General features: G+C 41.5%; 1 protein-coding gene across 1 annotated transcript; it reads left to right on the top strand.

The window, feature by feature from the left end:
• The first annotated feature begins 14,584 nt into the window (after positions 1-14,584).
• On the top strand, positions 14,585-23,379 carry LOC136441842 (deoxyribonuclease-1-like). Its single transcript, XM_066438362.1, has 7 exons — positions 14,585-14,778; positions 16,073-16,161; positions 18,629-18,712; positions 19,522-19,640; positions 20,999-21,269; positions 22,064-22,160; positions 22,917-23,379. The coding sequence occupies exons 1-7, from the start codon at positions 14,623-14,625 to the stop codon at positions 23,280-23,282; spliced, it is 1,182 nt and encodes a 393-aa protein (XP_066294459.1). The 5' UTR covers positions 14,585-14,622; the 3' UTR covers positions 23,283-23,379.
• Positions 23,380-23,962: the final 583 nt, after the last annotated feature.

Here is a 23,962-nt window from a genome sequence, read left to right as displayed (position 1 = left end):
CACTTTGGATAATGCACTGACCACCACCCCCCACCCCCGGACGAACAACATTTAGTTACTGTACTAAAACAACAGTAGCTAATTGAACTATTAGCATAAACCTTGTCTTGAATTAGCCTTCTTTTGAAGACTACGTCAAGACATCCTAGATTGTCTTAACCTCATTAGAATATCTATTCAGAGTTTTGGTATAAAGCCGGTTTTTCAATCCTTATCGTTAGTCACTGACGAAAGACATCGGATGCTGTCTGAAACGTCTGACTGTTTCAAACTTTATCCAGTTGCTTGAGTAACTTTTTTTTTGTAGCGTATAACCCCTAATGGTCGGGGATCTTTATGAACAACACTCCTTATACAATAACGGTAGAACCTTGTTTTAAACTCATTTCTCCCGGTTTTGACAAGAATTGGCCTCGTGTTTTCGATAGAGGTAAACCATCTCGTGACGATCAGCAGACATATTCTTAAGTATCGTGGGATCGGGTGGAGTTAGTACGTATTGAGTTTCTGGGGCCGGACGTTGGTTCTCGTTGTATTTCTCCATATGGAAAGTATATACTGTATGCGACGAGTTGATTTACTTGAATAATTCTTACACCTCGGCCCGGTTCCCTTTAATCTATATTGAGTAATTGCCAACCATAAGTTACGTTACTTTGACCACGGTCCGTAGGCTGTCCCACCTTTCTATTGCAACAAAATAGGCCCCTCCCGTCGATGTGCAAAATTTAGCAGATGTACCTTTTTGATATCATCGTTGTTTTTTGAAGACAGAATGTCAGCATATGTTCTTTTTACACTGCTGGGAAAAGTCTTTTCTTGCGTAGTCTGCTAGTTCGTAGTTCGTTTTTTGTCCCCTGCTTTATATAACTGCATGCCCCTCAAGTTAATTAAGAACGGCGTTGATCGGGTACGGTAATTTTTCTGTGGAGTCAGTACTAAGAAAACAATGGCGCAAGCATGATGTCATTACGAACAGATCGTAGGTACTAAGTTTTAATGTGATAAGCTTTTGGTTCGCCAGAATTTGAATGGCATCAGCGCGCTAGCGTGAATATATTTCTTAGGTACGATCTGTTAGACCTGTCGCGTTTTACTTAATGTTGCAACATTTTTATCTCCATGAAAAATGGAGATATAGTTTTGGGTGTGTCTGTCTGTTTGTCTGTCTGTTTGTCTATTTGTGTTTCCGCACTACTCTAGTCAGCATAACTCAAGAACCTCGTGATGGATTACAATGATATTTGATATGTTGGCGGGTGTTATCATACCGAACATCAAGGTCGATTTTGGCCCCCCCTGGTATGTGATCATGGTACTGCAGCAGAAATTCATTCTTGTATCTTTTGACCTGGATGTGCTATGGTCTTGATTTTTTGGTGGCAGATGGCGTCATCGTGAAAATCTTCTAAGGAGAATAACTGAAAAAAAACCCGACGGATTTCCGTGATATTTAGTATGCAGGTAACGAGATGTATATAATGAAATGTAAATTATGCTAATTGGGACTTAATTTGCATAATGAGGTAAATCTATATGTGCAGTGTTTTCCATCATAAGACTCAAATACATGTAACATATCTTCTTAATGGCAATTGGAGCATCAACAGATACCAATTATGCAAATGTTTTTTTAATCTGCATAATTAATGCAAAAGTGCCATAATTAATCTAAGTGGTAAATGATAGGACTGTCAATATTGTGACATGTGTAAGTTAGTCAAAGGTGTTCTTGACCATGCATATATTATGTAAAGGTGTAAGTCATTCGCATAAACGGAATAGTTTCATGGAGATATGAGGTTGCGGAACTCTTGTTACCTTGGAATTCAGTCTATAAGTGGGGCCATATTTTCGTCTGGGTGCCGTTATATTATCAACGGGGGTGATGGTTTGGGTACGGACCTTTCAAACTATTTTGGATCCTTTGGAAAAGACCATTAAAACGGTAAAGCTCGGGGATGCATACGCAACAAGCCCGGGAACATACGCTACAGGTCGGAATACATACGTATACGCTACAGGTCGGGGAACAAACGCTACAGGTCGGGGTACATACGCTACATGTCGGGGTACATACGCTACAAGTCGGGATACATACACTATAATTCGGGGTTAATGTTTGGGTACGGATCTTTCAGGCTACTTTGGCTCCTTTGGAAAGGACCATTCAAACGCTACATGTCGGGGTACATGCGCTACAAGTCGGGATACATATGCTTCAGGCCGGGGTACATGCGCTAAAAGTCGGTGTACATACGCTACAAGTCGGTGTACATACGCTTCAGGCCGGGGTACATGCGCTACAAGTCGGTGTACATACGCTACAAGTCGGGGTACATACGCTTCAGGCCGGGGTATATACGCGACAAGTCGGGTACATACGCTACAAGTCGGGGTACATACGCTACAAGTCGGAGTACATACGCTACAAGTCGGGGTACATACGCTACAGGTCGGGGTACATACGCTACAGGTCGGGGTACATACGCTACAAGTCGGAGTACATACGCTACAAGTCGGGGTACATACGCTACAGGTCGGGGTACATACGCTACAGGTCGGGGTACATACGCTACAAGTCGGGGTACATACGCTACAAGTCGGGGTACATACGCTACAGGTCGGGGTACATACGCTGCACGTCGGGGTACATACGCTACAAGTCGGGGTACATACGCTACAAGTCGGCGTTCATGCGCTACACGTCGGGGTACATTGAGGTCGTTGCTGGGAGTGTACAAATCCCGTAAACATAACAATCTTGAGAGAGAGCTCGAGAAATCGGACGAGGTTGTACCATGTCAACGTCAGGCTTCACCTTAAGAAAAGGGAAGCTCAGGTATCAGGATCTGGGATCAGGTGAACGAAACCTTTCCAAGGTCAGTACTATTCTTAACACCTAGCACCTCTTCCTTAAGGCCCCCTCTCATTGGGCTGCGGTACTGTGGCGGTAGCGTGCGGTAACGTGGAAATGGCTATCGCCGCAGTGCCGTGCACAGACCTCGGCGTACCGTCCTAGTGACGTCCCAGTGCCGTACCAGTGCCGGTCCACACCGCCGGCGTGCCGGTTGAAATGGCGATTTTTTTTCAAATTTTGAAAAAAAACGCAAGTGGCAAAGTGCCGCGCACTCGCCGGGAGCTTGCCGGGAGCTCACCGCGCGCGCTATTGTATAAAAAGTGATATGTCAGTTTCAAGGTTATACGTATATTCTATAACATGTTACCTTTGTTGCACCAAGTGTCATAGTGAAAATCCTCCTATCATTTGAAATCAGTTTTTGATGCATTTTTCTATTGATTTTGCATTGTATTTTGATCCATTAACAGCTAGCACTGCGATTTCTGATTAATTGAAATCACTACCATCAAAATACAATCGGCCCATTTCCCTACGGCTATTGATCTGATTAAGAGTTTGGTTGAACGTATTTACTACATTGTAGTGAGGTTGATGATTGTAGCTGTAGAACTTCTGATATTTTCATTGGGATATTGCTTTATCCCACTGAAAAGTAGATATTTGTACATTTATTCCAGTACGGAAGTTGGTAGACTAGTCGCCCAGGGAAGGAATCAGACCACTCGTCTACATGCACTCGCCCCGCTCTTGTGCCATTCAAGAAATACAGTACAGTGATAAATTGAACTTGATATACCAGTCAGGCACTGTATCGCAAATTCTACTCAATGTTTCGCCGTAAGGGGTGAATTGGAGGAATTCCTATTTATCTCTGATAGTCAAACACAGTTGATTAGATACTCTCGCTAAGATTAGATAATTTACCAACTAACAGGATTATTTATAAAAAAACAAACATATGACATCATTCGAAGAGGAAAATGACTGTCAATACCAACCGTTTTGGATATACATTTAAAGAAAGTGTGAAACTCACGTTTCTCCTTGGCTGGAGGGAACCACTTAGAAATATCAGTAAACTCCACACATTTTATAAAATCAAAAATCACTTTGGTAGGGAAGACTTTATCACATCAATTCATAATAAACCGTTTGTAAGAAGTAACTACACTGAGAATCAGCGCACGTTATCTAGAAGTTGAAAAGGATCGACACCACAACACACCAGGCACCCACAGATTGTGTCCCACATGTAACGAAAATATTGAAGATAAATTGCAATTTGTGATGGCCATGGCCTGTCCCACTTATGGCAAGGAGAGAGATGTGCTGCAAAGTATTACTACTAAGACTAACTTCACCATATCTGGTACACAGAACGATGTATTGTTGTCATGTCCAACTCCTATACCACCTACATAGGTCAATTTCATTATACTTCATCCTTAAAGCGAGGGAAAAATAATCCATACATGGCTTCATTGTAATTCATACACTGTTATCGATAATGTTTTGTACTTATAATTGTAGGATAGGTTAGCCTTGCAGTATTGTTGATTCAGTGCCATATATTGTACCATATACGATTGTCGAACAATAAAGTTCATTCAATAACTTGCTCATCTGGGCTTCAAACGCAAATGCGCCGCACGTCAGTGAGAGTGCAAATGAAAATTGGTGAAAGAAACGCGACGGTGCCGTAGAAATCTGCCGTGGCAGTGCCGCCGCAGTGCCGGAGCCCAATAAGAGGGGGCCGTTAATATTGTGAAAGATTTCAATCAAAAATTATTCGTTTCTTTTAAGAATACCTATTTAAACAAGAGTTCCACGACCTCATGTCTCCATGAACAATTCTATTCATGCAAATGACTTACACATTTGCATAAAATATGCTTGGTCATAAACACCTTTATTTTACTTACACATGTTGCAATATTTACAGTCCTATAAGTTTTTAATAAGATGAATTATGGTGATTTTGCATTAATTATGCAAATCAGGAATTTATTTGCATTATTAGTATCTGATGATGCTCCACTTTCCATAAACTACATGTTACATGTATTTGAGTCTGATAATGGAAAACACTGCAAATATAGATTTTCCTCATTAGCTATGCAAATTAAGTCCAAATTAGCATAATTTGCACTTCATTGTGTATATCTCTATCCAAGCTACCTGCATACTAAATATTATGGAAATCCTTTGTTCCTTTGTTCAGTTATTCTCCTTAGAAGATTTTCACAAAAACGCTCCTGCAGTTCCAGAGAAAGCTGGTAGGGAGCCCAAACACGCACCACTTCTTTGTTACATCACAAGCTATCTGCCACCCAAAAATCAAGACCACAGCACGTCCAGGTCAAAAGATACAAAAAGTTTTGCTGCAGTACCAAGGTTACATACCAGGGGGCCCAAAATTGACCTTGAACTTCGGCTTCACAGCACCATAGACCAAATATCATTGTAATCCATCAAGAGGTTCCTGAGTTATGCTGACTACAGTAGTGCGGAAACACAAACTTGAGACAGACAAACAAACACACACACAGACACACCCAAAACTATATCTCCATTTTTCATGGAGATGATAAGAAGAGGGTAGATTGCAGACCATGGGCTTGTTTGCAGGAGGTACGTTTAATAACGCCAGGTTGCACATTATTTAGACTCTTTGCGGTGTGACCATGCATGGCTACACATATCAAAACACATGAGAAATGTGCATGGGAGGGGAGTACCTCCAAAGAAATGTTTAATACAATATTCTACATAAAAGGGGCAAGATTAGGTCACTTTCAAATATTACGCAACTGGCCAAGCGTCTATGTGGTCTAAACATCTCAAAATATATACAAATTCCTCAGTTTACTTTTATGTTTATGTAGAATACATGTAACAAATGAAAGATGGCGAAATATACACTATGATTTGGCGCTATTTGATCTATTTGGTTCTTTTTCGCGGACCTTTGATTCGAAACATTGGATTCAATTGCAATGACTATTTCATATTGTGCAGCCAGCGAGACACCTATATGTACATGCCCTGTGGGGTAGTTATAGGATTCTTTTTAAACACCCGTTCTAGGTCCCTTGCATACGGTGAATACAATGGGAAACTTGGAATGCCAAAGCCCAGGTGCTAGACGACATTCCTGGCCCTTAATGTAGCAACAATGGCTTAGTCGTGTGTTGATCATACTTGACACCTTTAATTCGAAAACACCTACTTGGCGTTTCAAGGTTATACGTATATTCTATAACATGTTACCTTTTTTGCACCAAGTGTCATCAGTGAAAAGCCATTTATACCTTGAAATCAATTTTTGATGCACTTTTATGATTGTACACTGTATTTTGATTCATTGACAGCACGACGATGTCTGATTAATTGAAATCACTGACATGAATCTACAGTCGGTCCATCTCCCTAGCTATTCATCTGTTTAAGAGTTTGCAATTGGTTAAACCCATTTTACTGCATTGTAGTGAGGTTGAGGATTCTAGCTGTAAATGTTCTGATCTTTTCATTGGGATATTGCTTAATCTCACTGAAAATTAGATCTCTGCATTGTACATTAATATATTTATTCCAGTACGGAAGTTGATAGACTGCATGTTAGTCGCTTAGTAAAGAAATCAGACCCCTCGTCTACCCGTACTCGCTCTGCTCTTGTGCATTTCAAGAAATATAGTGATAAACTGAACTTGATATACCAGTCAGACACTGAATCGCAAATTTTACTCAATGTTTCGCCGTAAGGGGTGCATCAGGGGAATTCCTATTGATCGTTGACAGTCAAACATGGAATGGGAATATTGAAGATAAATTTCATTTTATAATGGCCTGTTCCACTAATGCTAAAGAGAGAGATGCGCTGTTACAAAGTATTTCTTCTAAGACAAACTTCTCCCTATCTGTTACACAGAACGATATATTTTTCATGTATTGTTGCCATGTCCAACTACTATACCGCCGACATTTGAATATACTTCATTCTAAAAGCGAGAGGAAAAATCATCCATACATTGCTATATTGCAATTCATACACTGTTATCTATAAAATTTTGTAATTATAATTGTAGGATAGATTAGCCTTTCAGTATTGTTGATTAACTGCCATACATTGTACCATATACGATTGTCGAGCAACAAAGTTCATTCAATAACTTGCTCATCTGGGCTTCAAACGCAAATGCGCCGCACGTCAGTGAGAGTGCAAATGAAAATTGGTGAAAGAAACGCGACGGTGCCGTAGAAATCTGCCGTGGCAGTGCCGCCGCAGTGCCGGAGCCCAATGAGAGGGGGCCTTTAATATTGTGAAAGATTTCAATCAAAAATTATTCGTTTCTTTTAAGAATACCTATTTAAACAAGAGTTCCACGACCTCATGTCTCCATGAAAAATTCTATTCATGCAAATGACTTACACATTTGTTAAAATATGCTTGGTCATAAACACCTTTATTTTACTTACACATGTTGCAATATTTACAGTCCTATAAGTTTTTAATAAGATGAATTATGGTGATTTTGCATTAATTATGCAAATCATGAATTTATTTGCATTATTAGTATCTGATGATGCTCCACTTTCCATAAACTACATGTTACATGTATTTGAGTCTGATAATGGAAAACACTGCAAATATAGATTTTCTTCATTAGCTATGCAAATTAAGTCCAGATTAGCATAATTTGCATTTCATTGTGTATATCTCTATCCAAGCTACCTGCATACTAAATATTATGGAAATCCGTTGTTCCTTTGTTCAGTTATTCTCCTTAGAAGATTTTCACAAAAACGCTCCTGCAGTTCCAGAGGAAGCTGGTGGGGAGCCCAAACACACACCACTTCTTTGTTACATCACAAGCTATCTGCCACCCAAAAATCAAGACCACAGCACGTCCAGGTCAAAAGATACAAAAAGTTTTGCTGCAGTACCAAGGTTACATACCAGGGGGCCCAAAATTGACCTTGAACTTCGGCTTCACAGCACCATAGACCAAATATCATTGTAATCCATCAAGAGGTTCCTGAGTTATGCTGACTACAGTAGTGCGGAAACACAAACTTGAGACAGACAAACAAACACACACACAGACACACCCAAAACTATATCTCCATTTTTCATGGAGATGATAAGAAGAGGGTAGATTGCAGACCATGGGCTTGTTTGCAGGAGGTACGTTTAATAACGCCAGGTTGTACATTATTTAGACTCTTTGCGGTGTGACCATGCATGGCTACACATATCAAAACACATGAGAAATGTGCATGGGAGGGGAGTAGAGGTTGCTGTGTACCTCCAAAGAAATGTTTAATACAATATTCTACATAAAAGGGGCAAGATTAGGTCACTTTCAAATATTACGCAACTGGCCAAGCGTCTATGTGGTCTAAACGTCTCAAAATATATACAAATTCCTCAGTTTACTTTTATGTTTATGTAGAATACATGTAACAAATGAAAGATGGCGAAATATACACTATGATTTGGCGCTATTTGATCTATTTGGTTCTTTTTCGCGGACCTTTGATTCGAAACATTGGATTCAATTGCAATGACTATTTCATATTGTGCAGCCAGCGAGACACCTATATGTACATGCCCTGTGGGGTAGCTATAGGATTCTTTTTAAACACCCGTTCTAGGTCCCTTGCATACGGTGAATACAATGGGAAACTTGGAATGCCAAAGCCCAGGTGCTAGACGACATTCCTGGCCCTAAATTAGATCTCTGCATTGTACATTAATATATTTATTCCAGTACGGAAGTTGATAGACTGCAAGTTAGTCGCTTAGTAAAGAAATCAGACCCCTCGTCTACCCGTACTCGCTCTGCTCTTGTGCATTTCAAGAAATATAGTGATAAACTGAACTTGATATACCAGTCAGACACTGAATCGCAAATTTTACTCAATGTTTCGCCGTAAGGGGTGCATCAGGGGAATTCCTATTGATCGTTGACAGTCAAACATGGAATGGGAATATTGAAGATAAATTTCATTTTATAATGGCCTGTTCCACTAATGCTAAAGAGAGAGATGCGCTGTTACAAAGTATTTCTTCTAAGACAAACTTCACCCTATCTGTTACACAGAACGATATATTTTTCATGTATTGTTGCCATGTCCAACTACTATACCGCCGACATTTGAATATACTTCATTCTAAAAGCGAGAGGAAAAATCATCCATACATTGCTATATTGCAATTCATACACTGTTATCTATAAAATTTTGTAATTATAATTGTAGGATAGATTAGCCTTTCAGTATTGTTGATTAACTGCCATACATTGTACCATATACGATTGTCGAGCAACAAAGTTCATTCAATAACTTGCTCATCTGGGCTTCAAACGCAAATGCGCCGCACGTCAGTGAGAGTGCAAATAAAAATTGGTGAAAGAAACGCGACGGTGCCGTAAAAATCTGCCGTGGCAGTGCCGCCGCAGTGCCGGAGCCCAGTGAGAGGGGGCCTTTAGGGTGGTCCCTTCAGTTAGCTAAGTAACTGATTTTCAAGGGAGCCCTTAGATTGCCCCATGTGCGGCCAAAGGACTGTCGGCTTTGAACCACTCACACCGGAAAGGACCCCTACTCTTTTCGATAAGTGCGGTGGGTTCTTTAACGTGATCAAGGTGTGGCTCTCCTCATACACGGTACCTCCATTTAACGTCCTATCCGAGGGACGTCCCTCACCGAAGCTAGGTACTCATTTACACCTGAGTGAAGTGAGGAAGTTCGTGTTAAGTGCCTTTCCCACGGGCACAACGTCAACAGGACAAGTCAGGGCACCCCGGATTCGAACTCAGGACCTCTGGGTTTTGGAGCCAAACACCCTGCCACTGCGCCACCGCGCCGCCACCAGTTCTAGAGCTGTTACGTCACATTACCGACTCTAAATTGTAGCAACAATGGATTAGTCTTGTGTGAACCATGCTTGGGCGTGCGTAGTCAATTCGTCCATGCGCTGGACACGGTTAGCCTGAAATCCATACCATCGGGGGCTCCTCGATATCTCTGCGGCACTGTGAGTGACCCCTGCCCGCCAAGACATCTTAGTCCGCTCGGGGTGTGTTTACGGCCTTAGATTAGATTACGTCGCCTGGGAAAGTAGGGTGGCAAGCGGAAGTAGTAGTAGCGGTAGGAAGGCTATCAGAAACGGTTCAATAAAGCAAACTGGGCCCGGTAAAAACCCCTAAGCCGACCCTTAGAGACTGGGACCAGGCTAGACACGGTAGGTAGGCAAACATGAATCCAAGTTGTCACACATTGCATCATTTAGGCTAATGCTAAACTAGACTATTGAGGGTTAATATTTATGTTTATGTCCAAGCATATATTATGCAAATGTGTATGTCATTTGCATGAATAGAATTGTTCATGGAGATATGAGGTCGTGGAACTCTTGCTTGTATTTGTACAGTTCTCAATACGCCCAAGGCAATATTAGGGCCCTAAAATATGATTTTGAAAGTCAATTTATTTACTCATTTCTATTCATGATTAGTTCAAACATCACAATCACAATATATAGTCACGTCCATGATGCAAAAATACAACGTTGTTATGTGAGAACTCACTGAAAATAGTCGCTGTGTTTTTGTAGGCTCGCAATACTAAAAGGATCATCGTACGGTACGAAGTTATTACGCAAATGAGATAAACAGTGTTAGTAAATGTCATTACCATAAAGATTTCAGATTTTTTTCATTCCCATATTTTTGGAAATATAAACCTAATATTGCTTTTGGCCCCTTTAAGGCCTTATTGTATCTATTTGAGATATGCTACTTGATGTCACCATATTCCTCTTCGCAATGTGGACGTCAACGCAAACACTTTGAATAAGGACGATCTAGAGTTTTCCGTTGCTACTTTTCTTCGAGTCTGAGGGCATCTGAAGTACTTTCAGACGTCTCGATTTTATAGTCTCTACCAGACTAACCGCGCCGGCTATAGGGAAAATATTTGCCAGGGAAGTTTGGCCATGGAGGGTTTCTATTATTTCTACTATTTCCCCAGCGATTCGCGATGCCTAGTGGAGGCTATCTGTTTGCCCCATGTGCGGCCAAAGGACTGTCGGCTTTGAACCACTCACACCGGAAAGGACCCCTACTCTTTTCGATAAGTGCGGTGGGTTCTTTAACGTGATCAAGGTGTGGCTCTCCTCATACACGGTACCTCCATTTAACGTCCTATCCGAGGGACGTCCCTCACCGAAGCTAGGTACTCATTTACACCTGAGTGAAGTGAGGAAGTTCGTGTTAAGTGCCTTTCCCACGGGCGCAACGTCAACAGGACAAGTCAGGGCACCCCGGATTCGAACTCAGGACCTCTGGGTTTTGGAGCCAAACACCCTGCCACTGCGCCACCGCGCCGCCACCAGTTCTAGAGCTGTTACGTCACATTACCGACTCTAAATTGTAGCAACAATGGATTAGTCTTGTGTGAACCATGCTTGGGCGTGCGTAGTCAATTCGTCCATGCGCTGGACACGGTTAGCCTGAAATCCATACCATCGGGGGCTCCTCGATATCTCTGCGGCACTGTGAGTGACCCCTGCCCGCCAAGACATCTTAGTCCGCTCGGGGTGTGTTTACGGCCTTAGATTAGATTACGTCGCCTGGGAAAGTAGGGTGGCAAGCGGAAGTAGTAGTAGCGGTAGGAAGGCTATCAGAAACGGTTCAATAAAGCAAACTGGGCCCGGTAAAAACCCCTAAGCCGACCCTTAGAGACTGGGACCAGGCTAGACACGGTAGGTAGGCAAACATGAATCCAAGTTGTCACACATTGCATCATTTAGGCTAATGCTAAACTAGACTATTGAGGGTTATTATCTTCGCCGAGGAACTCGGAGTAGATTATGTTTTCGGTTGAGCCGGCTGTTGTGTGGGTCTGTATGTATGTCAAGAGCATAACTCGGGAAACCTTTGATGGATCTTCGTGATATTTGGTAGGTGTGTAGTGGTTGTGCAAAGGAAGGTCAATTTCAAAAATCGTTCACCTGACGTTTTCCAACAATACTGCAGCGGACTTTTAATTTTTCTGTGTTTGTATGTAGGCAAAAAAAGTGACGGAAACGTTGATGGATCTCAATGATTTTTGGTAGTTTGGAAGAGATTGTGGGAACGGAGGTCAAGTTTTAAAATGATTTATTTGGCGCTTTCCTACAGAACTGCAGCAGGCTTTGTGTGTGTGTGGGTTTGTATGTCGCCAGCATAACTCGAGGAGCTATTGGCGGTTGTGCATGATATTTCGTGGATAGGTAGTGATGTCAAAGAGGAAGGTCAAGTTCGATAATGGGCATCCTAGCGGGTATTTGAGGTACTGCAACGGAGCTTCAACGTTTGAGGCCAAATTTTCTGGAGGCGTCAGGTTCATGATTTTTTTGTAGTATATAGCTTCTGGGACGGCAAGTGAGTGGTGGGAATTAAGGCCCCCTAGCTGCTCGTTTAGAACTGCAGTTGGCGTTTTTGTTAATACATTTGGAGACGAATAACTCCAGCAGGGATTGACGGATTATCATAATTTATGGCATGTGGATAGTTTCGGTGATGCTTCACATAACTGAATACTTGTCATGCAAATAAGACGATAATTTGCATAATAAATGAGGAAAGTTTATAGATTCGCCGAAAGCTTGTAGTCAAATTTCCTACAAGTGCTATGGTAACGATTTTTAAGTGGTGTACAGCTCTTGGGGCAGGGAGTAAGTGATGTAAGTTTAGACCCCCTAGTGGATTGCTTAGAACTGCAGTGGGATTTTTTCATGTTACCGTTGGAGGCGAATAACTCGGGTAGGGTTTGATGAATTTGCATTGTTTTGGACAGGTAGGTTATTGAGGTAATGATTAACAAATAAAGACGTATGAAATTGTAATCAGGGTCTAATTAAGTGGTGAAATAGGCTTGTTTATAATTACATTTTTAAGTACCTTTTGTCGACCTATATCTAAGGACAACACCTGCTTGTCAGCAGGCCTGTGCAAATTAGATTGATGCTCTCTGGTGACCATTCAAAAACAACCGGCCAAACTACACTCCCGCTGGGACGGAGCTTATATCAACAAACAAACACAGGAAAGGTATGGCCCTGTGTGGGACAAGTCAAAACGATGAATATAAGGAAATGTGCAAGCAGCAGGCACTACAGAAGGCATTATACTAAGCTTTATGTGGTATGTAAAATGCAGTTGTATATACCACACTGGATGTGGACCACAGTCCTTCGTAGATGAGAGTAAGAAAAGGTTCTTGCGCTAATAGTGATATAAACATCCTCAAAATCAGGATAATCTTTAAAACAGACCCATGCTACCCATCAGGACCTGACTGAACTCCCATCCAGGGTGTTTCACATTTAAGACAGAGACACGAAAAACAGTAACAGGTCTCACAAATCTAACACCCTCCAAAAAAAGTGAAACAGGAGGCTTTAGAGAGATATTGTCAATAGCAGTAGGGACAAGAGTCGTGGTCACTGCCAACGTTAACATATTAGACGGAATTGTTAAGGGCGCATTCGCAACAGTAGTAGGTATTGACAGCACATGCCATGATGTCCACACCTTCCTCGTAAAATTCGACAGTGAAAGCAAATACAAGAAAGATTTACCCAAATGATTTTTAAAGACCCATCAAAAGACAATGTTCAATAAGTTCTCAGTTACGGCAAGCACGACGAGAACAGTATCCTCATTATGATATTATGATATTATGATATTATGATATTATGATATTATGATAAGCGCCATATTATGGCATGTGCTGTCAATACCTACTAGTATGATATTATGATATTATGATATTATGATATTATGATATTATGATATTATGCAGTTTGTGGCCCAGAATATTATGATATTATGATATTATGATATTATGATATTATGATATTATGATATTATGATATTATGATATTATGATATTATGATATTATGATATTATGATATTATGATATTATGATATTATGATATTATGATATTATGATATTATGATATTATGATATTATGATATTATGATATTATGATATCATGATATCATGATATTATGATATTATGATATTATGATATTATGATATTATGATATATTAGGTATGATAGTTTGATAGTTTGATAGTTTGATAGTATGATAGTATGATAGTATCATAGTATGATAGTATGATAGTATCATATTATGACAGTATGATATTATGATATTGTGATATTGTGATATCATGATACTATGATATTTATGAATTTCATGAATTTCATGAATTTCATGAATATCATTGTACCAAAACTGCACCACTGCTAGGTGCAGAAAGTCACATGTACTATGTCTTTGAAAATGTGTATGATATGGAATAAAGATTTATTGTAAGTTGAAAGTGATGATGAAATGGTACAGTCAATATATATATATACATACATGTCATCATCACTTTCAACTTACAACACTGCAATATCGAACCTTTGTGGCCCATACAATATCACCATACCTGTACCACCAAATGATTTTTAACCCCGTCTAGACTGGACTCATTCGCCCCATCATAACTTCCAAATGGTATGGTGCATGATCAAATTTGCAGGGAAATATAAGCACGTAAATATCAATCTCTCTCCATAATAAGCCTTGATTATTTGGCGAAGATAATGTGTTCGTGGAACTCTAGTTCACATTGAATAACAGTTCAACGTTTGTCCCAAATATCTGGTTTGTCAAAGGGTTAACAACGTCGCCACAGCGAAGCTCGGAACGTCAACATCATGGGAAAGTTTGGAGTCTTCCTTCGACTGCAACTCTGCTTGGCTCTACTGGCAGGTTACCACGTAGCCACTTGTCTGAAAATCGGAAGTTTCAACATACAAGTTTTTGGAGTGACCAAGATGTCGAAACCAGATGTTGTGAACATTCTACTACAGGTGAGTTTCAACAGTTTAGTAGTTTTAAAGGTTATATTCATAACAAATGCATTTAAGGAAGGAATAATCTTTATTTTCATGTTCTTACCAATATGGGCTAAGTGCATGATTTGATATTTCGGCCGCAAACTTTACCTAAACCCAAAAAAACAAGGCAGGCAATAAAGACTATTGCCACGGCGACGATTGGATGTTTATTGTAAAAGCCGTATCTCACTGAACTCGCGGCGCGTCAGAGATCTCGCTGTGACCTAAATTGGATTTGTGTTACCCTTGACTTTGAAAATGGGAATATCCTGCAAATACGTACAAGTATGACTGAAAAGACAACAAAACACACAAACCTTTTCTAAAAATAAAATTCGTTGAGCGCTCTGTCAAATCACCCGGTCGCAGCGAAGTCGCCAACGCGGGTTCAGTGAGATAGGGGCTTTACTGTGCGATCACATTCGTGGTAGGCCATTGTACAGTTTTGATGTTGTAGAATTTTCAAGCAGGCTTTGACAGAAACAACAAATGGCAAGGATCTAAGACAACCACTTTCGTAAGAAAACAGCTGGATTTTGCAGGACACATGCATGGCTATCTCAAAAAGCGTGCGATGATCGTGCGATATATGTGAACAGGCTCTAATAGAGAGAAGTGCAAGCCCTGTACTAAAGTTGGGTTATCGAAGACTGTTACGGCTACAAAGGTTTTCTATTATAACAAATAAAAACGTGGACAAATCATAATGTGTTACATATATTGTAGAACGTTTTAATCTTAGATATTAGATCATATACTATAGTGCGAACCCCTCATATAGAGGCATATATTTTGTGCTTTTACCTGGGATATCCCTCTTTTGTGGGGGTGTACTTGTACAATACCTTACGGAAGTCAATGTACTTTAGTACTGTGTAAGTATTTTATAAAACTATAATTCTATCCGAATAAAAAGACTTTTTTCGCACACAACCAAGACTTAGTGTTTTATTCAACCAACGATTCGGTGATTACCTATCACCTTCTTCAGGGAAAGTTGACTGGTTCACTTTGTACTGCAGTCATAGGTGTCGCTGCTTACAGATGCGGTCCCAAAAGTAAAGTATTTACATGTATACAGAGATAGTTAATGTGGTGTTTACAATGTGGTTCCAAACGTTTGAACCCGAGGAAGGTGAAAGACGATCACCGAAACGTCGGTTGAATAAAACACTAGGTTGTGTACAAAGACTCTTTTTTATTAAGTGACTTGCCAACCTGATGAAACTATTCACCGATATCTATCCACCTGCCTTCGCAACTTTAGACCGTTGAGCGTTACGACCTGTTTCTGGTGATGGAGATCAAAGATGCTTCCCAGACCGCCATCTACGACTTCCTGGATCAGTTGAACAAGTAAGTGCTCAGATATTTTGTATTCGTACAGTTCTCAATACGCCCAAAGCAAACCTAAAATATTATTTTGAAAGTCAATTCATTTACTCATTTCTATTCATGATTAGTTCAAACATCACAATCACAATGTATAGTGATGTCCATGATGCAAAAATACAACGTTGTTATGTGAGAACTCACTGAAAATAGTCGCTGTGTTTTTGTAGGCTTGCAATACTTAAAGGATCATCGTACAGTACGTTTTTGAGAGGTTTTGAAATGCTCAAACTATGAAGTTATTACGCAAATGAGATAAACAGTGTTAGTAAATGTCACTACTATATAGATTTCATAATTTTTTTCATTTCCATATTTTTGGCCCTAATATTACTTTGGGCCTCTTTAAGGCCTTATTGTATCTATTTGAAATATGCAACTTGATGTCACCATATTCCTCTTCGCAATGTGGAGGTCAACGCAAAAACTTTGAATAAGGACAATCTAGAGTTTTCCGTTGCTACTTTTCTTCGAGTCTGAGGGCATCTGAAGTACTTTAATTAAGACGTCTCGATTTCATAGTCTCTACCAGACTAACCGCGCAGGCTATAGGGAAAATATTTGCCAGGGGAGTTTGGCCATGGAGGGTTTCTACTATTTCTACTATTTCCCCAGCGATTCGCGAGGCCTGGCGGAGGCTATCGGATTTAGGTCAATGGATATTTGCTATAGCCTCCACCACCAGGCCCCGCGGATCGCTGGGAAAATAGTGGAAGTTAGCCAAATAGAGTGAATTGTATTTATTTATTTTGATTTACCAGATTTTGTGGAACGATTGACATAACAGAGGGTCTGCATGGGGGGATCCTGGCAACGCTTAACGGTAAATTCAGGCCAGCCGATAACGCTTAACGGTAAATTCAGGCCGGCCGATAACGCTTAACGGTAAATTCAGCATTTTTAGAACATGAGATACCCCTGAAGACAAGTTTTTTTGCCACTAGTCGTCCTGATCTTGTGGCAAGAGACCTATTACGCTATGCCATTTTCGCATGCCTGCTCTGAACCCTTTAAATTCGGCGGCGACAGGAAATTTCGTATTGGTGGGACGAAATGTTCATGATCACGATGAAGAGCGCTGAAGACGCGACGAAAATTTGGAAATCTTGACCCTCTGAAACACTATTTCCTGCATTCTGACTGAAGGGGGGATTTTGCTGAAGGGTAAGCTAAGTTATATGATATCTCTATTTGGAAAAAAAAAAAAAAAAGTTTCAGCTTGATTTTTGAGGGGCGTCACACCCTCCAGACCTCGCCAGAGCTGCGACATGCTCCCGGGGAAAATTCTTGACACCCTGAAATGCTATTTCTTGCATTTCGATGGGCAAATATTACTGGTAATGTAAGTTATCTCTGTTTGTGAAAAAATACAGACGAGCTTCAGCTTGAGTTTTGGGGGTCGACGCCCTCCTGTCAATATTTTTCGACAGAGGCCCGGCATGCACCCGGGGAAAATTTTAAAATCTTGAACCGCGAAACGCTTAATTTCCTGAATTTTGAGGAGAAAGCTTTGCTGGTAGAGTGAAAAATAGATCTGAAGTGTTTCAGCTTGAAATTTTGTCGGTGGCTGGGGGCGCCCTACCGACATATTTTCGCCGGAGCCGTGTGCTCCCTGGAGAAAATTTTGAAATCTTGACCCACTGAAATGCTTTTTCCTGCGTAACGAGGAATAACTCAATAACGCTTAACGTTGAATTCAGGATGACAAATAACGCTTAACGAGGAATTAAAACGACCGGTAACGCTTCACGATTAATATACCGATAACGCTTAACGGTAAATTCAGGGCGGCCGGTAACGATTAACGGTGAATTAAAATCGCTCGTAACGCTTAACGAAAAAGGGCATGCAGACCCTCATAACAGGTGAACTATCACCTTTTCAAGATGTCATCCCAGACGGGACTGTAAGATTTGGACCATCGCACACCGGGGCATGCCCCTACTCTTTTTCGAAAGGTGTGGTGGGTTCTTTAACGTGTGCGGGGTGTGGCTCTCCCCAAACACGGGACCTCCATTTAACGTCCTATCCGAGGGATGTCCCTAACCCTAGATGAGCTAGGTACTCATTTACACTTGAGTGAAGTGAGGAAAGTCGTGTTAAGTGCCTTTCCAAAGGGCACAACGTCGGGGCGCAAGTTCGGACATGTCTCTAGGCACAACCGGGGACTAGATCCCGGGTCCCATTGTTTGACAGCCGCGCGCTCTACACTTGCGCCACACGACGCCACTCAAATGTATGAGGGGAGTCGGCTCCGTAGAGAGGGTCTAATATGCAATCCTAACTGCACCTGCGAATGAAACCCTCCATGGCCAAACTCCCCTGGTAAATATTTTCCCTATAGCCAGCGCGGTTAGTCTGGTAGAGACTAACTTGCTAGCTGGATGAAATGAAATTTCAAATATTTTGTCTCATTTCCGACCACACACAGTCGCACGGAAAACCCCTACTCCTTGATTCTGAGTGACCGATTGGGCAGAACAAATGACAAGGAGCAGTATGGGTTCTTCTACAAGTAAGTAACTGTTGTAAGACACTTCGGTAAAGCCCTCTCTCACTGGACCCGCGACGCGTTGGCGACCTCGCTGCGTACTAGATTGAATTTGAGTTAGCCTTGACTTTACATGGGAATACCATGCAAAATGTACAAGTGTAAAAAGACAACAGATCACGCAAAGCGTAAAAAGATTCGTTTTTTAGCGATGAAATTAGTTTAGCGCGGTGTCAAATCTCTCAGTCGCAATGAGGTCGCCAACGCGTCGCGGGTCCAGTGAGAGGGGGGCTTTAGGTGATGATGATGATGAATCTACACATACACTCAGCACAAAAGGTTTGGAAACTTAACTTTGGTCGATCATATCTCCTTTGTTTCTCGATCAATTTCAATGATTTATGTATCATTGAACAGCTTGTGTGCTTTTTCTTTCCTATGATACCGAACTTTTTGCGCTGAGTGTTTGACTCTAGCATGGAAATTTGGGCACTTTTTTTCTACAACCACCTCGCGTAAGCAGGCCTGGTGCTCGCTCCATGAGATTGCAATCATAATGAGTGGGGTATCATAGGAAAGGAAATTACACAAACTTTCCAACAATATATAATGCATTGAAATTGATCAAGAAACAACGGAGATATTATCGACCAAAGTTAAGTTTCCAAACTTTCTGGGCTGAGTGTACATTCTAAGTTATCATGATAATTTGATAGAAGACACAATGCGGTCTACTTTACATCTATCTACATAATGTTGATACTCTTAAGTCGTTCTATTACGGTTTATGTTAATTCAACGTTTTCGCGCCCTTTTCCATATATGGTATGAAGGGAATCGTCGGGTTTGTCGGTGTCGGACGCCTACCTCTATGACGATGGGGACGAGAGCTCTGGGAACGACACTTTTGCGCGGGAACCTTACGTCATCAGGTTCAACTCGTCCCAAACAGGTAGGAATCATGGGATCGTTTCTGGTCCAATAAGGGCTAAGAAAAAAATGTTGTGTTTCCGCTTTCCCCCTTTTTTAGTCCACCGCAAGGAACACAAACTTTTGGAGCTGACATATGGGTGATGAAGATTCAAACAGAATCTAATCGGTCTTCCACATTTTCTTGCAGACCTTCTGTATTTCACACACTGTTAAAAGACTAACCTTAATGTCTCATCCCTGTATTACTCCGAGCGGGTACCCTCAAAGAGTCCGTTGCCCAAAAAATGAACGGCTGCATGAACGTGTGTTTATATCGGTGGGAAAATTCCCTTTTAGCCAGCCCAACTGATCTCAAGCGTCAAACTGATGAAAACTTTGTTTGTAACTGAAGAAATTAGCTGGTAAATTTCGGCAGCCGCGCGCGAGGTCGGACGTCCACAGCCTTGCATTTCGGGTGATGCGGTCGAGCGCTTAAAGCTAGAAAATGCCTTTTTGGTGGGGGGTGTAGCTAAGTGCAATTTTTTTCGCACGGTCTAGGGTAAATATTCTCAACATAGAAAGAATGGTATTGGTGCATTTCCAATAGCTTCATTACGAACGCACCCATGTAAAGCACGTATTATTGTATTCTCCAAGCAGAGGCTTCTATCGAGAGGGGTAGTTTTGTCTGGGATTTCTAACGTCCCTCTCCTCTCACGAAAACTTAATGGTACACAGGGAGGGGCAGCGACACCGATTCTGAAAGGATAGCCCCGCCCTGATGCGTTATCCTCCAGAGGTGAGAGGAGAGGGACGTTAGAAATCCCGGACAAAACTACCCCTCTCGATCGAAGCCTCTGCTTGGAGAATACTATTATAGCGTGAGGCGAAAAAACTCATGAATGAGTCCTTAAGGCTTTTAACCGTTGGTGTAGGAACGTGTAGTAGGCATTGTGCTTCTTTGTTGTCCTTCTATAATGTATACCTGTATAAATACAGTATGATGTTGAAAACACCGTTGTCCTGATACATTCTAGTTCTACCATGCTAAACTGTATTTGCTGTATCACTTCGGTCGAGATTTCAAAAGAAAAAAAAAAAAATCCCTACCTACCGACCTTAATTCTTTCAGTATCGTTACCGGAAACAAAATATTTTAGGCCTAACTGTACTGCCACATTGATTCATGTGTGTCCAGACCGCTCCTCTTATATCTTGCCGAATTCTAAAGAGGATATAGAACTGGAGCTAGAATAGAATAGTGGCATAATTAGGACAACGAAACGGCTTGTGAAAATTCCCTTTCCTTGGGATACAGTATCTCAAAAGTGAGCGAGTGAGTGCATAAACAAGTTTAGGTTGTATATCTCTCTCCATCCCTCTTTCCCTCTCTCCCAGTCGTGCAAGACTTCGTCCTCATCCCGTGCCAAACTGCCCCGCACGAGGCTGTCCAAGAGATCGATCACCTCTTTGACGTCTACCAGGACGCTTTTGCTAGATGGGGCGTCGATGACGTCATGGTACTTGGCGACCTGAACGCCGACTGTCGCTACGTCACTTCCGGCGAGTGGGACCAGATCCGCCTGTGGACTGACCCGAGGTTCACCTGGCTGATCGGAAGTGACGCAGACACGACTGTTAAAACAACCACGGACTGCGCTTACGACAGGTTGGTACATCACGCGTTTTGCTTGTATTCTTAGATGTTTTGATAACTTACTAACCAGTCTAACTGTCCGGACCTTTTAGCCTTGTGGTAAGTACGTTGGGTCCGTGAGCTGGCGACCCGGGTTCTATTCCCGGTACTACTCGCCTCGTGCGTTTCATTATGATCATATGGTATACCACAACTCTATAGCATGCTGGAACTACCGAAAAACCGCAATGCACAAATGGACAAGTATTGACATGACATAACGTATTCGTTTCTCAACCTGCATGTTATTTCATTGCATTAATTGCTTATTAAGTAGAATTTTAAGATTTTTATTGTATTTATATTTTGTAGTTTGTATTTGACCTTTCGAAAGTCGCTCATTTTCATGCACCAATACGTCTTTGTATTTTTCTTATCGTTTGAATTATAGCTGAATTAGTAGTTAGGTATTGAACTGCAGGGGGTGTCCCTGTGGTGTAGTGGTCTGCGCTTCTGTCTCTCACCACATCTGGTTCAAATTACTTGGACCAGAAGGACTGGAGTTCAAGCCCCAGGTAGGACACCTCTGGACAAGAGGCGTATTGAGTCATACCGAAGACTTTATAAAAATGGTACATACTTCTGAAACAGTATAGAAGTTAACTGAAGTTAAACACACTTCACTGCCAGTGACTAGCCCCCTGCTACAGTGATTGCACCACAGTGTGCCCAGGGCTATGAAACGGAGATGGGCACCGCCCGATACATCAATAATGGTGTGGGAGGATTTTAACTAATTGAACTACGCTTGTTTGTCCTATTCTCAGGTTTGTCGTTGCTGGAGACGATTTCGTGAACGGAATCAACGCGAGCTCAGTTTCTGTCTTCAACTACAAGGACGCCTTTAACATCACCCAAGATCTGGTAAGATCACTAAACATGTCAATACTAGTATATTACATGTTTATCTAATCTCCAAGCAGATGTAGAAACTCAAAATCGTAACGTTACTCTTCTTGTTTCTAGAAAGGCCCGCTACTCCGTACAACAGGAAGCTTGATAAACATTGCGATTTTGCCTAGCGTTTTGCATCTGCTTGGAGATTAGTATATAATTCACCAGGTTGTATTATTACAGCCAGTAGGTACCCATATGAGTAATGAGGCTGTTGTAACGCGCTCAAGGCACCTCCTCGAACACGGGACCCCCATTTTTCGTCTCTTCCCAAAGACGGTGCAGCTCCGACAAGGATACCCTTCCCGGATTCGATCCGGGGTCTCCCGGATCCAACTAATTTGGAAACAAGAGGCTCAACTGCGAAGCCGCTACCAATTGAGCTACAGGGACATCCATAGAAGTCCTCTTTAAACAAATAGTATTGAGATTTACGTGATGATCTGAAAAGCCCCTTGGATAACTGTATCATGATGTACCGCTGTGCGCAGCATGCTTGTCTAAAATCACTCCAGAAACATTGAACAGGTCTCATAACGGTTCATGACAAACGGTATGGAAAGTAATTTTCTGTGGCCACTGTTAAAAAAGTCTCCGCCCTGAGACATCGCCAAAAATTAGTCACGATTCTATCCTTCTTGCTAAAATCGGCATTTATTCGATTGCTTTTCTCCTTATAACGAATAAACATGTTTAAGGATTTTATATCTGTTTACGTTTATGCAGGCATATGACGTCAGTGACCACTGGCCAATAGAACTGGATCTGTACGAGATAGAAGTGCCCCTACCGACGACCGAGGGAACTACATCGACGCGAAGCCCGGATCTGCCAACAACGCCCCTATCGTCTACAGAGGGGACTACACACGTGCAAGGAAAAACTGCGTCATCCACTGAGATGATTACAACAGAAACTACAACCCTAGCGTCGACGGGGGGAAGTGCAGGGGCATGCACGCAAGAATACATCGCTGCCTGGCTAAGCACAGAGCTGTGGTCCAGCATTTTAGTGGGTTCTGTGGTGGTTTCATTCCTGATGGGAATGTTCTTTTCCAAAGCGATGACACTGTACAAAAAATCGGCAGGCTAAGTGAGGTCACACGCAGTATGACGTTTGATGAATGGTAAATCTATTCGATTAAAATACTTAGTAGCCTTTGGAGCTAAATTGCGTATCTCATAACAAATCAAATAAATTTAAATTGGTCTAGAATCAGGCTAAACTTAAAATTGAAAAGTCTACTATAATTTGCTAAATATGCCCCTAAGTTAAGAACAACCCAAGTTACAAATGACGGGAGAGCCCTGAACTATGGCGGGCTTATGTAAAACAAGTGAGGACTTGACTTTGGGGTATATTTAGCAAAGTAGAATTTTCAATTTTAAGTTTAACCTCCCTTTAAAGTCATCTATAGCGGAACAAAATCAATAGACATTAGAACAGACTTTTGACATGATCATCACAGTGATAGTTAACTGGAGAAACCAGTAGTTGTTAGTCCTGCTGAGCCCGACAATTGTCGGTTTGCACATGCTTGTTCTGTATGCTAGCCCTGACAATTGTCGGGTTGAGGGCTTTTCTAGAATGCGTGCGTTGCACCCGCGTGGTTGTTGTAAAGCGAAGTAACTAAAAATGAGCAATATCAAACTAGTACCCTTTGTTTCAAAGGTGTCTGGGCACTTTAGCAGTGGGGGTATATTTTTGCTCTGGAAATCCAGCAGGACAAGTTCTAAAAGAAAAGAATCGCTTTCAGGTGACCGATATTTTCA

The sequence above is a fragment of the Branchiostoma lanceolatum genome, chromosome 9 (assembly GCF_035083965.1).
Source record: "Branchiostoma lanceolatum isolate klBraLanc5 chromosome 9, klBraLanc5.hap2, whole genome shotgun sequence".
Lineage (NCBI taxonomy): Eukaryota > Metazoa > Chordata > Leptocardii > Amphioxiformes > Branchiostomatidae > Branchiostoma > Branchiostoma lanceolatum.
This window is presented reverse-complemented; position numbering and strand designations above follow the sequence as displayed.

Bases quoted from the DNA above. Each gene is read 5' to 3' on its own strand.
- LOC136441842 (XM_066438362.1), top strand. From the start codon at position 14,623: ATGGGAAAGTTTGGAGTCTTCCTTCGACTGCAACTCTGCTTGGCTCTA. The intron at 14,779-16,072 runs GTGAGTTTCAAC...TCGCAACTTTAG, and splicing joins TTGTGAACATTCTACTACAG to ACCGTTGAGCGTTACGACCT. The intron at 16,162-18,628 runs GTAAGTGCTCAG...GACCACACACAG, and splicing joins TTCCTGGATCAGTTGAACAA to TCGCACGGAAAACCCCTACT.